The sequence below is a fragment of the Tribolium castaneum genome, chromosome 5 (assembly GCF_031307605.1).
Source record: "Tribolium castaneum strain GA2 chromosome 5, icTriCast1.1, whole genome shotgun sequence".
Classification (NCBI taxonomy): domain Eukaryota; kingdom Metazoa; phylum Arthropoda; class Insecta; order Coleoptera; family Tenebrionidae; genus Tribolium; species Tribolium castaneum.
The window spans coordinates 6579564-6597790 of NC_087398.1; the positions used below are offsets into that span (position 1 = coordinate 6579564).

Consider the following 18227-nt stretch of genomic DNA (forward strand, 5'->3'; position numbering starts at 1 on the left):
GGGCGAATGTAATTCGCAATGCGTTTGACGGGATGAATTATGTCGGGAGGGAGAAAGAACAGCAACGTGGAGGTGCACGTCATATGTCTGGAATTCTCCCGCTTTTCTCATTAAATATCCATCTTGGGAGATTTTTCATATTTTACTTCTTTCGAGATGATGTGCGTATAATTTGCAAACGAGCGGTCTTTTAGCCCTTTTTAAAGTCGCATCTAGCACAAAACAAACACGATTTTGCTCTTCTTTTGAATGGAAATGATAATTTCACTCTCTCTTGTGAAAAAAAAACTCCACAAAAGAACGACTTAAAACCAGTTTTTATAAAATAACTTCATCATTCACAACGATTTTTTGAAAAAGGGTCGAAGAAGGGTTGCTTTTAGGAAAACGAAAGAAAGGCAGAATTTTCATTTCGTCTGTTCAAAGTCCACAACTCAAATTCCATCGCACAGCATGATTAGGTGGTGCATTTTACATGTTGTGTCGTATGGTTAATTTTACAATTTCGAAATTTGAAACCGAGCCAAGATTTTTGATAAAATTGCCAGCGATAAAAATACTCGAGACTTTTTCCGCAGTTTACAGAAGTTATAATCAAGAGTTTAATTGCAACTTAAATTTAATGAAGACCGATTTGTCGCTGTCTAGCCTGACATTTAAAATTAAACTCTCGTTAAGTGTTCAAGTGGTGCAAATTGATGCTAATTCAGGCGAAATTTTTCACATCTCTCCTTCAGGTACACGAGTATATTTTTTAATATTTTATCTCCCCCTGCAATCACCCATCAGACGCGAAATTTCTTATCCCGCTCCTCGTTCCTGCTCATTTCCATTCTTGTCACCCAGCCTTCCCGTCGACGATTTATTATTAAATTAACACCACAAGCAGACGAGGCGTTTATTGGCCCAATAGTGCCACGTTTCCATTAATTTTGCAAATTGCCCGGCCGCATTGTATATTAACAACAATATCACCCCATCCTGGCACAAATTTTAATAAATTAGTCCCAGAGAACAAGACGCCATTTTTGCTTAGGCGCCATTTTAATAACGCAAATGGTCGGGAAATCCGCCAGCGTTTAACACTCCAAGAGCTGCTCTATAATGCACACAGATGCACTCGTCTTCCATTATCGAGTCGAATGCGATCCTAAGTACACGCTTGGAATTAATTAAAATTATGCAAGTGTGCGCTCGTAATTAACCACTTAAGAAATTAAACATCGGAGGGAAAGTGGGGCGGAAATGCCGGATATGCGATGAAGAAACGGAAAAATGGGACGAGGGGGAGCCTGATTTAACTTGTTGATTACGCCAAGGGAACGAGGGTTTGACAAGGAGGGATAACTTGGGTTGAAGACTTCTTCCAGATTGCTGAAACTCGGAGAATTTAAAAATTTCGTAACAGTTGGGCAATCTCAAAAAAGCAATACTTATAATAGCCAAAGGCAGATAGCAGTCGCTAGTGGACTTGTTTTTTCAAGTTCCATTTAATTTCGGTTCTTGAAAATATGAACTAATTACCCCGGCGCATCCACCAAAAATCGCATCACAAAAAATGAAGCTACTAATTTATTTCTTTAACTGTACTTGAAAAGTTTTTCAAAGCTTTTAAATAGAAATGTTCTTTCACAGAAAACAGATTATGGGCTTTATCAAATATTTTGTGGCAATTTTATTGCCTTAAATGGCAATTTCAGGCATCAAATGGTGCCCTAATGGTTTTACCGAAGACGTAATAAATAGGAAAAAAGTTTAAGTTTATTCCGATCTTCGACGGTTGTTTCCACGATTGAAACTAATCCTTATGGCGCGTCGACCATTTTTCACACATTTACTTGTCTCGTTTACTTTAATAAAATAAATCCAAAATAAATTCCTAAAATAGTTTTTGTATAACAACGTTACTCCTTATTCGCCTCAGCTGGGCTTTTGTGAAAATACTTTAATGTTTTTATATCGTAACTTTGTCATAGAAAACGTATGAGTTTTATCAAATAATTTGCGGCAATTTTTTTCTTATTCCATGTCTTAAATGGTTATTTCAGGCCTCAAATGAATGCCTTAATAGTTTGAACAAAAATACAAAACATAAAACGCCAAAGTTTATTGCGATCTTGCCCCCACGACCGAAACAAAATTTTCCCGGCGCATCCACCATTTTTACACTTCTCCTCGAATTAAAATAATTTCTTTTCCTTTGATGAGATAGAGCCAAATTAATTTATTTGAGTACAAAATAATGTCTGTAAAGCACAGTTATTAACTATATACTTGTGCAAAAGCTTTTCAAAAGTTTGCAATCGTAATTTTCGCACAGAACATAGATTATGTGTTCTATCAAATATTTCGCGGCAATTTTATTACTTATTCCTTAAATGGCTACTTCAGGCCTGAAATGGGTGCTTTAATGTTTTAGCGAAGTCGCAAAATAGAAAAACAAGTTTAAGTTTATTTCGCTTCTTGATGGTGGTTTCCACTCCCGGCTCATTTTTACAATTTCCATTCAAATGTTTCGAAACTGCTGACGACGACTTCGGGTTAGTTTCTCGACATTTCCACAAAACCATCCTTCTAGTCGGTGATTTCATCGACCGGCAATAAATACCCTCCTTGTAAATATTTATCGCCTTTACTTGTCTATCCATCAGCACCGCCGTAATCCAATATCTTTAATGACTCCCTTTTGCATTTCGCCGCTCCGGTGTCATACCGTCCCCAACTCTCATCGATCCGGTTTAGTTCTCACTGCGGCCACTGGAATGGAAGCACCACGATCGGCCTTTCTGGCTCCGGTCGTCAGTTTGACGTCATGACTCGCGCAGAGATGTAGTTCCGGGGATGTTAACTAGATAGTCGTTCCATAGAGGTTGCATTCCAGTTTTTGTTTGTAGCCTCTTATTTTTCCCGCGACGAAAGTTCGCTGTTGTAAATAGTAGTAGCTCCAGATCGTCAACCCGCTGTGATAAAGCAAAACTGTTCGAATTTTTGCCTTATGTCGGCTAGTTAGTGTCAAAACAGTGCCTTCATTGTTGGAAACACCAAGTTATGTTTGCGCAAATTTTATCGGATTAGAAACGATGGTGGAGTCGAACTCGTGCTCGAGGAAATGCGGCCGAGTGTGTAACGGGGAAACCTCGCCGGAGAAGTCGCTCATGTCCAAGCGCCGGAGGCACAAGACGGTGCACTTCGGCGACAATCTGCTCCTACAAGTGTGCACCAACGCCAATCTGCAGTCGCACGTTTCCTACTCGAACATGGAGCCCAACGTCCAGCAGCTCTTCAGCTTCATTGAGACGGTGTTGAGTGCGTGGGTGGCCGAAGAAGGGCTCACCTCGCAGGGCGAAGTGAGCGAAATGGACGAGAAGGAACTGCGAAAACGGAGAAACAAGAAACACGGAGCCAAAGTCAAAAGACTTGACATCAGGCGATTGGTTGGGGAAGTGTCGAAGTTAGATGGACGATTTTTGGGAAATCTGAGATACAGACACATGCACTGGAAGGGAAACCCCAACTCGGAGGGCTGTAACGAGCTCTTTCTCAGGAAGGTAACACGATTGAAAAAATAAAACCGGCGTAATGCTCCCTTTTACGGCCTATTTTAACTGAAACAGACGGCGTGTCCCGAGGCTTTACAGCTGATAAAGTTATCAATAAATCGGTTTAATCAGATTTACGTGTCAGAAATGGTAATGCGGCGGCAAAAATTTCGGGTGTTTTATGTTTTAGGTGACGGTGATTCAATTAAAATTACTTTGCTTAAAATGGGGGAGTATCATCCAATTAGTTCGGACGGAAAATGGTTTTGTTGAATAAATGTTTGCCGAAATTAAATAAACGCTCCTTTTTGTCAAAATGGTGGATGCATCCGGACTATAATTCTATATACTAGGCTAAAAACAACAGGAGATTAACGTATTTGAAACTAAATTATAATTCACCAATGTGTAAATGCGACAAAGAATTTTATTTTACCAAGACACAATCTAATAAAAATTATTAGGCACAAATGTAAAACCAACAGAACAAAACAGAAAGTAGTTTTTCTCGCCAATACTGATTGCGCAAGGGAATAAAATTAACTAGTTTTGAACGAAAGAGTAACAGTATCCACTACATAACGTCTTATGTTTTTTTTTAACAACAAATTGCTTCTATAATGTGAAAATGCAATAATTTTGCAGTATTGTTAACAGGTTTACAATTTTTCGTGTATTGGGTTTGAGATTTTAGCAAAAATGTAAATTCTGAATTAAATTAATTAGCAACGGTTGTATCGAATTTACTGAAAACCAAATTAAATACTGTATCTATTTAAAGGCAATTGAAAGAGCTTTAATCAAATGAAACACGCATTTGTACGACAACTTTTTTAAATTAAAACATGTTCGATTTATAAATTACTTGATATTAAAATGGCAATACTTAGGAGTGATAAAAATAACCATGATATTTTGAAAGTTGCTATGTAATGTAAAAAGTAAAAACCTAAAGCTGTAGAATAACAGTGTACATCTCAACCGAAAGTGTTCTTAATGATATGCAAATGCTCGAATATGAAGGAAAAAAGTGAGAACGGAACATTTTATCTATTTTTGGTTGGTGGGTGTTAGAGTTTCAAGCCAAAAATAAACATTTCTAAATATATTTAGTAGAATTTTTCACACAAAAACTTGTCTGGAATCTCAGAGTATTAGTAGAAGATCGCGTCATAAGCTGGAGATCCCCGATGGTCCTGATACTTTTTAATGGACTAATTAAAGCGATGTATCCAAGTGAAAAACTGAAAGCAGCACAAAAACGGCGTCACTTGAAATGCGAATCACTCAACGCAAAACTAAAAATTAAAACCGCTCTTGTCGCAGTCTGAATCGATTCCAACAAGCTTAAAAACCCCTGACGTCACGCAAATTATTCCGAAACAAAGCCCTTTGTACCGCGAACCGGTCAAGATTATTATTGACTCTCCCACCGGAGATTATATCCCTCCTTTTATGTGGAAATTATTCATCCCTGTGTTTTTTCCCGAATTAATTCGGACATTTCGTGTCGAATCTATTTCGTGAAGGGCCGCCAGGGACACCTTCGCACCGAAAACAATTCCGACGCAATCTGTTTACGGCGTTTAGAATCGCTCGGAATTAAGCGAATTTATTCCGGGAGTCGATATCGTATATCAGTCACGTCGCAGGATAACGGCTGATTTGCCTAGAAAACGCTCCATGGACGCGTAGATAACCTCCACGTGCAATTTTTATGTCCCGAATTTGACGCCGATTGCATTCCCGGATTTTCCAGCCGGAATTTAATAGCAATATGCTGAAAACTTGTTTACAAGCCGCCGGTAGCAACCCTCGACGAAATTAAATAAAGTCGACTGAAAAAACTCGTTCCGGGAAAGCGCGACACGTCGAAGGTGGCCGATTCAACACACGATTTTTTTAAAAGTGGAGCGATGAAGTTCGAAATGGTGGATGCGCCGGGATAGCGATTTATTTTAAACAAACACTTGAAATAAATAATCTCTGGGAATACAAAATATGAATCGCGGAAATTTTATTCCCTTCTCGCATTACCTAAATGGGGAATATTTCAGGAGGAAATAAGACATTTATCGTCTCGTCGGGTGTGAAATGTATCGATGGTTCCAGGCTTAAAAATTCGCCAATTGTTAGAAGGACAAAGCCACTTAATTACAACTTGGTAAAACTTCGGCCTAAACTTAAAGTCGGATGATTATGAATTCTAATTAAGGCTTGTTTGGGAAAGTTTCTTACTTTAAATGGACCGGAGTTTTTGTCGATGCAGTGGATTAAAGACCAGACTTACATATTCATACGTGAAGTTTAAATTGAGTTTAGGGAAGTTTATGCTAATTGCAACAATTTTGTTGATTATGAGCTAGTAATACCGAATTTTTGCGACACAAATCTGATAAAGGATCAAAGCATAAGCGAGCAAGCTCCATAATGTATCACTGGACTTTTTAATACAGTAATTAAAGTGACGCACTCGACTGAAACACTGATGTTCAAATAGACCTTCAATGGGATGCACTCAGATTTTAATCCCTTGATAAAAATTTGGCACAATTACGTGCTTTACAGCTTTGAAGTTAGCGATTTAATGGTTTTATCCGTTGTTTATAATTAATAACAATATTTAGAATTAAGTTTTCCCAAATTAACTCTTCGTAAGCTCATTTGAATGCTAATTCTTCGCCCCAGTTATCCCCTTCTACTTGGTAACATTTTCAGCTTGATTCTCGTTGAAAAGGTAAATGATAAATATTTATTTGGAGCCCCTTGAGAAAATTATCTGAAGTTTGAAAGAGATGGATTACAAACCCAGACAGAACAAATTTCCACCAAAATAAGACTACAGAATTAATAATTTTTTGGAAAATTCTGTATACACAACATTTGAGTAAAGTTGCGCAAAGCACTAAGAGTTTCTTTCCAACCTTTAAGTGTGACAAATTGGAAGAAACTTTGTTTGAGTGTTCTCAAACAAACACGAATATGATCCGCCCTCAAATTAGGTTTGTACTTTGAGTCAAAGTTAACAATCGAAGAATAATTGTAACACACTCCCACCCAATCAATTCTCCCTCCTGAAACCGTATTTATTTCTCTCACAATCCTTGTTTAGTGTTACTCCCGCATCACAGCCACATCGCAGCCTCTATTGATTAATGGCTTCTGTGAAATATGAACTCATTAGTGCTGGTTTTTCGAGTCCCCGTTTTGCAATACATGTGCGCCGGTTTATCTTTTTTCGGTCGGAATTAGTTTAGTTAGTCCACCTTTCGTTTATCGCATCTGTTTATCAGCGATTTTTCCGCAATTGTGCGTTCGAGAATGATTAATGTCGGACGCGATGTCGCCGAGTGATTTAATTCACACCTGGGCCCATTGTAATTTACTGCGAACAGGAAATGTAATTGTACGGACCTGCGATATCGCGTGAAATACGGTTGCGGCCGCAATTAGCGCCGGTACGGGCCTGGAGAATCTTTCAAGCGCGATAAAAATAAAGGAATTTATTAAAAGAAAAATAAAGTTTTCGAAGGATAAACAAACGGGAGGGAAAGTTGCAGCTTTATTTAAAGGGTCGCGGGTGAAAAATGAATGCAAATTATGAAAGTCGGGAAATTTAATATTGTTGTTTACATTTTTTAATCAACTAGGACGAGTACTGCCGGCCGTTTGCTAAATAAATTGTCAATATTTGTACTATTTTTCAAATTAATTATCGTTTGCGCCAGTTTGTGCAATCACTCGTCAAACGTGTTACACTTTCAACAAAAATTTGTTTTTAACGCAAAATATTGTTGTTAGCTGTTAAATTTCCGCTCATCGTTTTTAAAATAAAATAGAAATTTATGTCACATTGGTGTTTTGTTGTGGTATTACATTTTGGGAATAAACTTTTTGGGATAAACTTTTCCGTTTCTGCACAACCAGAACCCAAATAATGCATGAAAAACTTTGGAATTTCTCCAAGAAGGCAGCCTGTGATATAAATAGCTTATCGTCTGTAGTTACATTTTCTCTGAATATGTGCTCACATCTGAAAAGTTAAGTTAAAATCGTAAATACGTCGCCATAAAAAATGAAATCTTTATAGGCGGAGACAACTAAAAAATCCTCTCGGGGAAAAAGATGCAACGTTTTAATAAACTTGAGGAGAATTTTAAGAAGAAATAAAATAAGAAAAACTCTTTAACTTAATTTCCTTCAACCGCTCGCTGTGTAGAACAGTTAATTTCATAAAAAAGCGCTAATCCTGAAAAATCGCATTATAATAAAAAATCCCGCCTGCCACCGCAATTAATTAGCGCTAGTTATCGATTCTAGCTTTGGCTTTTCAATTAAAATCGTTGGATGCGCATCGAATTATCCGTCAACATTTCGCCGGAAAGTCAACAGGAGTCGAACTCTCGATTAATATTCCTTTTGTTCGTTCTTTGTCCGCGAAAAGGCTGCAACACTGTAGCACACTTTGAGACGAAGAGCTTTGTTTCTCGGGCACACCACTTGGCCCGAGAGTCTCGACGCACCTGAGCGAGGACTCTTCAATTTTCAATTGCAATACGACAAAGAAGCCGGATTTTACCGGAATTTTTTTGTACCAGATTAATTAGGTGGAATGGATTAGATGGACGGTTAGTAATGTGTTTAAAGACGGAAAACTCTTTGTTTGTTATTGTGGAAGGACAACAAAGGACGTGACTAGTTCACAAAGTAAATATTGTGTGTTTATTGAAGTAAAAGTGTAACAATAAGCGTTCCATTAATTTTATGACCTGAAAACATTTAAAAAATGTTTTGACCTAGATCGCATCCCATTATTCGAATCAATGCAATTATATTACGGTCTGAAAGCTTGTTTGAAATATTAAAATCGAGTAAAAATCCTGGTCCCGGAATCGGATGTAATTGGGTCAGATGGGCATTTGCCCGATTCGCCTTTGTCAGGACCTTCGCTTCTTAATGCACAAAAAGTCCGATTTGTTTGTGAAAGTGGCACGAAATTGCCCGTTTTCGATTCGTTTCAAGGCCTGAAATTCTTCTAATTCAATTTTATTCCAATATTTCGCAACAAATATCCTCTAATTAAGGCCCTTTGTAAGCTTCGTATTGTTTTCAATCGGCTCGAAACTTTTAATTAGAAGCCTGAAACTTTGATGCACTCGAATTTCAGCGATCTTCGCTCCCCTGTTGATTGAAAACTACTTGATTTGATGGAGTGGCCCTCGAAAGCTGATTAAAACCTCTTTTGCAGATATCCGACGATGACCGCATGTCGTTAACGACGGCGGTGTCCGACGAAGATGATGGCGAGAGCGTTATGAACTCGCCTTATAAAGCGAAACAGACGGGAACCGCCGCTGCCTCTTTCAACTGCACCGGAGCCGTCCGGAAAGCCGGGTAAGTACTCCGGAGCCGCTTATTAGCAGTGTTACGTGAGGTGGAAGGCAATAACTACTGATACAATAAATACACAAAGTCAATGATGTTCTGCCCGGAACCGGATGCGTTTCCGGTCATAACTTTTTTCCGGGCGAGTTATTAAAAATCCGGACTTGGACAATTAAAACTGTTCGGTGCGTAACACGGCAAATTCCAAAAATGCGTTGGAAAAGTTGTGCTCATTTACTCGACAATCGTCTTGATGAAACTCCACAGGTCTTGGACTCGTAAAAAGAACTCATAACAAGCGACGGCTCGATAATGGTTCCATGTCCACACTAATAGGCTCTCGAAACGGTCACGTCTTCAGCAGCCAAACTCCGAGTCCACTGATTATTGCACGTCTACGTTTAACAAATTTGCTAAAGTTGGGTAATAAAACCGAGTCGGGGTCAATCCCGGAGCGGTGTTTTGTGTCCAAAAAGATGGGGATTAAAAGAATCAACAGAGGAACTGTAATTTGACTAATTATTGCGACATAAACGCGTTCTGCGTCAATATTGACCCAAATTGTGCTTTTATTAAAGTTGGCCCAAGCGCCATTGTGTCTAATTGAAAATTTAATCCAAGGTGTAACGCGAAAAATCCTACTTGGGGTCCACAAATTTTCATAATCGCCTTAATTGGCCCATTGTTGATTTTAAAGCTTCGAACAAAGGGAATTGAATTTATTAGGTTGCAGGTCTGCGTCGGGGAGAACTCCTTAATTTTTGTCATAATTTGGCAAGGTTTTGAGGAGATTTGTAAGTATTTCGTTATTAAAATTTTTTCGGAAAATTTGCAAGAAATCCCAGAAGATTAACTCAATTCGTAAAATCTTTTATTTTGTGATCCAACTTTCGCTTGGAACAAAGAAGCCCGAAATATCCTCTCGCGGAAAAATCCGGTCATTACTCGCCTTTGCCCAAAATCCCCTGCAACTTTTTCACCCGAGATCATTAATCACCGATTGATCTGTCGTCGGAAATTCGTCGACTGAAAACCTGAATAGCGCAATATTTCAAATTTTACAACAATCACAAGTCTGGAAAGTACAGAAATTGTGTCTCGGAAATAAAAACTTTGCTCCAAAAACTTTAATAAAGTCGCGTCTTCAAAACTTGAAATGAAATAACGTAAAATTGAAAATTTATCGAATTGGAAATAGTTACCTGAAACGAGCCACAATACATTAAAAATAAGTGCGCAAAGAGTTACGAAATCCTGCAAAACTCGCTATTAACGACCTGGAAATAATACAATGAATATTCAGTTGGCACAATAAATCATCGTAGTTTCGGCGGAATTTTTTATTAAGGAAACTGCGTGTATAAATAAGCTTTGTAGGGTGATATTTCCGTATTAATCATTGTTAAAGAGCTTTCGAGCGGTTTAATCAACGAAAGCGAACTCGTTTATTGGCAAATTAATCATCACTCCTAAAATATGAAGTTTTTTTGGGCAATAAAACTAGAGTGTCGAGCTTTGCTTCGTCGAAAATGCCTCGTAAGCTCAAACTGAACCGATTTATATTCACTACTCCATAACCGTAAAAAATACTCGAACATTTGAATTAATTCAATCCGGGCCTGACTTTGTTTCCCTGTCGACCTTCCGGATTATTAATTTTAATATTAGAGTTAAAATTTAAGTCGTAATAGGCAATAATCTTTCAGTAGCTTTGCGAAGCTCCCGACCCGAATCCGCGAGCTTATCTTAATAAAGTGAAGCTTTTTCCCCGATTATTTTTCATGGCGCACGAAACTTGAACGCTTAATAAAGAACAAAGTGTCAGACATGGAGTTTTGTATTTATTACACGAGAAAAATAAACCAACAGAACGCAACCGCCGAGCTTCCTCCAATAATTCTCCTTGAAAAATCCGAAACTGGTCCAAGAAATTAAAACGCGATTCAGGGGTTATGAATATGTAAGACCGCAATTACTCAAGTTTTAATCCTTGAAGGGTCGATGAATAACTGAAACGCTGAAAAATGCGCCGTTAATCACGAAACTTTGCGAAAAATGACTGAAATGGAGCCGGAATAATTAACATAAGAAGCCGGGACGAAATACCAACTTTCCCAATCTATCAATGCAAAGTTTATTGTTTGAATTTAAAGCGTAATAAAACGGAATTATCTCTCACCTGAAACTTGGCCCGAGCTAAACTTGAAATTAATCCCGTTTTAAATTTGATTACGGCGGAGATTTTCTAATCTTTTGACATACGGCTCCATATCGATGCAAATTTAATCCGGGCCTCGGCTAATTGTCAAAGCCCATTTTCCTCGGAGTAATTTTAATAAATTCTCCTTTTGTAAACTCGTTTTGAGTCTAATGAGTCGAAATCTGCTCAAGTCCGCAATTTATTTTATTTAAAGCAGGTGTTAATTACGACTCCAATTAAAATAATGGAAACCACGATAGAAATGGAAAAAGTTGTGCGAATTTTTGGCGCGATTCCGGCGGAAATTTATTGCTGGAGTCGGTATTGATGATTTCGGGATCGGGATAGGCGCCAGGAACGATAACGAGAATCCCACGCAAGATTAACCTGCCGTTTAAATTCCAATATATATTTTTATTTCGCAAGCGGAGCCCCAGAACGATCGGCGAAACCAGCCAAGTAACGATTTGAAAGCCAATAAATTCTAATAAATTCGCAAATAAATATTTTGGCAAGGTTTTATGCAAAACCGTTGATTTATTTCTTTATTTACTTGGGGTAGACCACAAAAGGTGAAAAAACTCGGTGCAGATGCTAAAGAAGCTCCTCATTTTTTGCGAGAATTTCCTGAAAAGATTTTAAGGATTGACGCTGAACTCCCAAGGGATTATTGGTATTTTTTCCAAAATGAGTGCTGAAATGGCCTTTCTTTCTACAAGAACTCCCTTTGGAAACTGTATTTTCACACATTTTTAGCAAAGCCTTCTAAGTTCGCAGCAAACGCCTCGACGTAATTGTAATTTAATTAGAAAATGGCCCAATTAGACTCGAAAGCAATTATCCCACGCGTAAATAAATGGTTCTAAAATAGTCCAATTTATCATTTTTCTTACGTAATAATTTCCGCTGACGTTTCTTAACAAACCTTTGATTAAAGCTCGCTATTTTTTCGCCGTGAAAGGGCAAATTAAGCTCTTGACAGGTGTCCGTAGTCGACTAATTACTATTCTAATTTTTTAAATTTATACGAAACTCGGGCATCATTTATTCAGGGTGTATTTTCTATGCATAGCAATTCGGATTTGAATGTCGGATTACGAGGGAAAAAAACTCAGTCTTTTAAATTATGATTTATTATCAGCAATCAACAGTCGAGTATTTGATTTTGGTCTTAATTTCCTTTTCTCGTTTTATCAATTCTTTGAAACACTCGCACTTGAGGGGATTTCCGACGACGCTCAGGAGTTGGGTCTTGTTGAGCACTTTGGTGAGGAATTCTTCGGATAAACAGCGCAAGGAATCTCCGTTCAAATTTAGGTGATTGACGGATTGCAAAGTGGCGAAAGTGTGACCATCAATTCGAGGAACGTCGTTCCAGTCTAGGAACAAATCACCGAACTTTGCACTCCCTAAAAATACTTCGCGATCCAGTTGCCGGATCTTGTTATAACTGAAATAAAGATTTGCAACTTCTTGTTGCCTCCAGAAGTTTTTGAAAGCTTTCGCCGGCAGTTCCTCGAGGAAATTGTGCGTCATCGAAACTGTGGCTAATTGGGGACAACCCGAAAACCATTCGCCACTCCAGTGCTTCAGTTCGTTGAAATCGAGGATAACTCTTTCCAACACTGGCATATTATCAAACGCACGGTCGGCCAAGATCCTGATCCGATTATGCGACAGGTTCAGGTTCTTCACTTCGACAAAATTAAAAATCCCTTCTTTAATTTCTTTAATGTGGTTCCAACTCAAACTGAGGTTCGTCAGAGGTTTCAAATCCTTAAATGTGTTAGGTTTGATCTCATTCACGCCACAATCATCAATCACCAACTCCTCCAAATTATCAAAAAACGAGAACTTCACTTCCCACAAATAGGGGAATTTCTGATTCACAATGATTTTGCGTGTCCTGTTGAACCCCTCGGGGAAAGCTTGTCGGGCGAAATAGTTCTGCGTTTGCCCATCGTCGTCATACCAAATCAGGTCGGCGTTGTTGGTGATCGCCCTGCTGGACACCGCCATGAGCAAAACACCCGTCACGAGCAACATGATTCCGAGCACTGGAACTTTTCCGCAATAATTCAAGCGAGACGTGACACAAATGCGAACACAGAATTAAATTCGTTCGATAATGCAAACAATTTGAACGGGCTCTATCGAGACGAGTGAACTTGGGGTCGCCTTGTGACCCGTAAACGGCATGAAGTGGACATTTATTTTAAGAGTGGTGAGAGTACTTCGGACGGGGGAATTGCTAAATGTTTCACTCCGGTCGCGTGTGATCTTTGACTGATGGAATAAACGAGACGAGAGCATAGTACAAATTTGGCTTGTTTATTATTTGGAGGAGATTCTGCGTCTAATCGGTCAAGGCTGGGAGGTCCGATTGGTCATCGGTATTTGTGGAAAAAACGGGATAAGGAATTCACATGCTTATTCCACTGTTTATCTAGTCGAGTGTTTATGCGGGTTTTCCGGAAGACGCGTCCCGGCTTCTCAGAATTGCAAAAATACCCTTTTCAATATTTTAGTGTCTCAGGTTCCGTTTGTATTTTTTGTCTAAAGGTACTGTCCAGTCTCCATTCAAAATTGCGAAGATCCGTCCCTGTTTATTGTAGCTCATGGAAATAAATCAATATCTATCAATATTTATGTTTCGGGCAAAATTTTTTCATTGCCATGAGGCTCCAGTGGCCCTGAACCCGCCGGAGCAATTTTTGTTTTCCTCCAAATGCGGAATTAGTTTCGTCCACAAAAGCTAAACGCGAGCTGCGAGTCGACTATCAATTTTCGTCGTCGAGAACAAGCAAGTCTTTGTGACAAGAAATATCCCAGGTTTGCTATCACCTAGCCTCTGTTTCTATTCAGTCTATTGTTCGAGTGAAACTAAACACAGCATTTGCATTTCTCGTCTGCTCCTCGAACTTGTGATTAGGTTAGCCAAAGTGTAATCACTCTTTGAAAATAGCACAGACTTTGTTGTTAATTGCCGGAATCAGAAATCGACAGTTCGATCCTTGAAACTAACAAGACGCTAAGACAATACGTCTGAGAGTCGATAACGAGGCTGCATTTTCCAACTTAATTAAGTTGTAGGAGATTTACGCCACCTCCTCTCGTAATTAAACAACACATGCGTTCCGCTGCGGTATTCCCCGGAATTACCAAAACCCTAATTGCTCAAGCGCAAAAATGGCAACTTTTTCGCCCGTAATAACCACACCCTCGAGGCTCCGCGACCTCAAACTAGATTCAAATTTAAGCCCGAAAACTCCAACTATTTCTAGCACATGTGGGTTTAATTAACGCCCCAGAAAACACAATTTGTCGTCGCTTTAGCATCCATTTTTCATTGAAATTTTTCGGTGACACTTCGGAGAGATGTACTTGTCATTTTTCACTAGCTGCAAAATTGAAATTTCGACGCACAACAGCGGACAAAGAAAACGCTCCGACGTGACGGTTTAATCTATTTGGGTCCACTTAGGACGCAGACTTGTTTATTACACCGATGAGGTCTTTGATGTTGGAACTGATCGAATTTCGGCAGTTTTTGTCCGGGGATTTATTGGCACGGGGAGGGAAATAAGGCGCACATTATATAAATTTATTTCTGTTACAAAGTGCGGACAGTGAAAAGTGACGGGAGTTTATCGGGAATGGCTTGCTGATGGATTTTCAAGCACAATGGGGACGCTTCAGGGGATGGAAAAATGCGCAGGGGTCGGATTAGAAAAGCAGAAGAAACGGCTTATCTACACAAGCAAATACTCAACACATTTCTACAAAATAAAAGTTTCTTTTTTTCGAAACCCGCCAATAAATAATAATAATTCTTGAAAATGTAAACCGTGGAAAATGTTTGGTTGTAGCGGTTAGAGCCTGATTTGTTGATAATTTTGGCCAAATTGGGTGTGCTTTGGGCCAAAATTTGATAAGTTTAGGGTGGGATTAACATATCAAAAAGGCGATTACCATATGAATCACTCTTAAGAGCACCCTTGCTCTGTAAATTGACAGCAGATAGCGCCACCGGTCTTCATTAGTATCTCCCCGAGATGAAATGTTTTTCCACGCCTAGAGACATATCGACCGTTTCTTATTTATATTTGCCGACTAGAGCGAAATTTAGCTTTAGCATCGCCCTAACGAGCACAATACAGGGTGCTTCGTATCCAAAACTAGAAAATGTCGCTATTTCGCGGAAAACAATTCCTTTCGTTGATTTAGCATCCGCGGTAAACGCTCATTCCGGAACGTTTTAAATATTAAACCGGGACAAACCGGCACTAATTACGATTTGAATAGGATTGTAATTTTCTGTGTGAGTGGCTGCGTTTTGTTGTCGGAACTGTTGGTTTCGACAACGAATTTTTGGGGAACAATTAATTAGGACGTGATGGATGGCCGGTGTTGATTAATGTTGCGGTCGCAACGTCTTGCAATTAACAAAGAATTGGATTTGTCGTCCGGAGGATTTAAACTGTCACCGGCAAACACCGAAACAAGGTTTTTATTTCTTGGATTTTTTATGTAAACTCTTCACGTGGCGGTGATACTGGCGGATTGGCACGTTTTATGTGCTGTGCGAACTCTCCATCCATCAAGAGAAAGATAAAAAGGGCCCAAGCGCAAAAACAACACAAACAAAAGAATACAAAGCCGACATTTTCGCCCGATTGGGCCCGCGGGGAGTGGCGACTTTTGACCCACGAGCACAAAATACAACGCTAGCGTGGAAATAGCAAACCTTGCCTTTATTGGCAATAAACCCGTCCACTTTATGTCGCAATTAATGCCCGGTTTATTATGCCATTTGCTTGCCTAATTAGGTGCCATATTTTCATCAGCCACCCGGCCGCAATCTTCGGGTAATTAATACAGTGCTGGGGGTATTCGTGACAGATTTAGCAGTTGTGTGAAGCCTCGAGCACCGAATGTATCGATTGGGTGCACCTAATAATGCGACCTGGGGTTGTATCACCCCGATAACGAGCTAAAAGCGACTCTTTGAAGCGTATCAAAGCCGAATTGGAATTTTTCTGTTGCAGATTCCTCAGCGTGAAGAAATGGCTCTTGCGAAAGAAGCACCAGATCGAACTGGCCCGCAAACGCGGCTGGAAGGGCTACTGGGTGTGCTTGAAGGGCACCACTCTGCTGTTCTACCCCTGCGACTCGCGCGAGGGCCGCTCCGTGGAGGCGGCGCCCAAACACCTCATCATCGTCGACGGCGCCATCATGCAGCCCATCCCAGAACACCCCAAAAGAGACTACATTTTCTGCCTGAGTACGGCGTTCGGTGACGCCTACTTGTTCCAAGCGCCTTGTCAGGTAACAGAAGGAAACATTGCTCAAAGTGGCACTTTTCTATCTGTGGTTCGCGAACCACAGATCAAATGTGTTTAATCTATAATCATGTCTGAAAATTCCACCCTGTGAGCTCGTCTTTCAAAATGAGAATGTGTAGCTGAGTTCTTTTAATCCTTTGCTCCTGGCGTAATTACCTCCTGAAAAATGCAAGGAGCGGGATTCGCTTGGAATTTTATTTCGGTGGTTAACACGCCGCGTATTAGTTAAATTGCGAAAAGTTGCAGGAATTGGTGTCGGAACAAGAAAAGTTTGAAAGTTATGTGCATCCAATATTTAGGCCGGCGCGCGGTGTAGGGACGAATAAAACTTGAGACAAAGTGCTTTTAGAGCAAGGCGTTCCTCCGGATAATTTATTTACGTAATAATATATCCGAAAATGTCAAAAGCACAAAGGGAATACGCCGAGCGTTCTCCCATATAACCTCCGATTGCGAGGTGATGCTGAAAGTGTATAGACAAACGAACGATTAATGTTTCAAGGGAGGGTTCAAGACGGCGAGGGTGCTCCAACTCAATTTTGCGGCTAATTTACCAACACGATTAGATTATTTAATAACAACTGATGCGAGCGAAAAACATGAATATGTATTGTCGTAAGTCGGTGGTGTGAAGTCGAGGTTTTTCAGGTCGAGCTGGAGAACTGGGTGAATAGCATTCACAGCGCCTGTGCTGCGGCTTTTGCTCGCCATCGCGGCAAAACCGGCACTCTGCATCTGCTGCAAGAGGAGATTTTCCGCTTGGAGAAAGCCATCGAGACCGTGAGTCTAATTTTTACCCCTACATTATGCAAATATTCGAAAACATATCGAAAGGATCCTCGCGTCGCCTGAAAGATCCTCTATTTATTCAGCAGCTTTATTCACCTTTTCAAGAGATTTAAAAAAGCTTTCAGTCACATGTTTTGAATCGCAGCGATATTGCGAAGGAATTAGACAATTCCTTGAAAAAAGCGGGCTAGGGCGGGCCGCCGAATTTGGCCGCGTTCCAAAGCCACAAAACAACCAAAAGTAGGGCCGGAATTCCCGGAACGCTGGCGAAATTTACGGCCCGATGTGAAATGGAGCATAACTCCGAGTGTCCGAAATCGCGCTGTAATTGTTTTAAGTGCGAAAAAACCCCGGTTGCAGGACTACAAGCTCAAACACATGGCCGAAATGCAGCAAAGCGTCGTGGGAGACTCCGACGCTCGGCAGCAAATCGCCAATCAGGTGGTACAATGGGAGGAAAACCTGGAAAGGCTGCATTGCGAACAGTTTCGGCTCCGGTGCTACATGGCCAGTCTGCAGAGCGGAGAACTGCCCAACCCTAAGGTCAGTCAAGTATAATTACTTGGAGCAGTAATTACTTGTGTATTTTGCGTAGTAATTAATTAGTACGATTTGCCAGAAGTAATGTAACTGCAATTAACTGAAGCAGTTTGCACATCTCTGAATGAAATTTGTTGCAGTCCTTGCTGACGCACGTCTCGAGAGCAACGAAGAATACCTTAAATAAGTTGGGAGTGTTTACCGTTTCCTCCTTTCATGCCTTTATTTGTGCGCGGAGTCCCTCTTTACTCAACAACCTGCTCGCAGGCCGAGGAGCGACGAAGAGAAGGCCGCCGCTTCTGTCCAGGTCCAACAGCGGCTCGAGCAGGAGGTCTTTGCAGGTATGAGGAGAGACGCGTCGTAAAACACGAATCGTTTTGGAATTAGCTGAGCTTTTACACCCTAACTCTCAATATTCCAAGTTTATTA

General features: G+C 40.1%; 1 protein-coding gene across 12 annotated transcripts in view; it reads left to right on the forward strand.

Moving 5' to 3' along the window:
• The window catches only part of sif (still life), a 42408-nt gene that overhangs the window by 15910 nt on the left and 8271 nt on the right, over window positions 1-18227 (forward strand). For 11 of the 12 annotated variants that reach the window (XM_015980472.2, XM_015980476.2, XM_015980471.2 and 8 more), the window contains 5 exons: window positions 8788-8933; window positions 16173-16452; window positions 17118-17249; window positions 17619-17801; window positions 17939-18139. In XM_015980472.2, coding sequence (XP_015835958.2) covers window positions 8788-8933; window positions 16173-16452; window positions 17118-17249; window positions 17619-17801; window positions 17939-18139 — 942 coding nt within the window. Of the gene's footprint in view, window positions 1-2802; window positions 3549-8787; window positions 8934-16172; window positions 16453-17117; window positions 17250-17618; window positions 17802-17938; window positions 18140-18227 lie in introns of those variants that run through there. The other variant, XM_015980486.2, reaches the window with a different exon arrangement.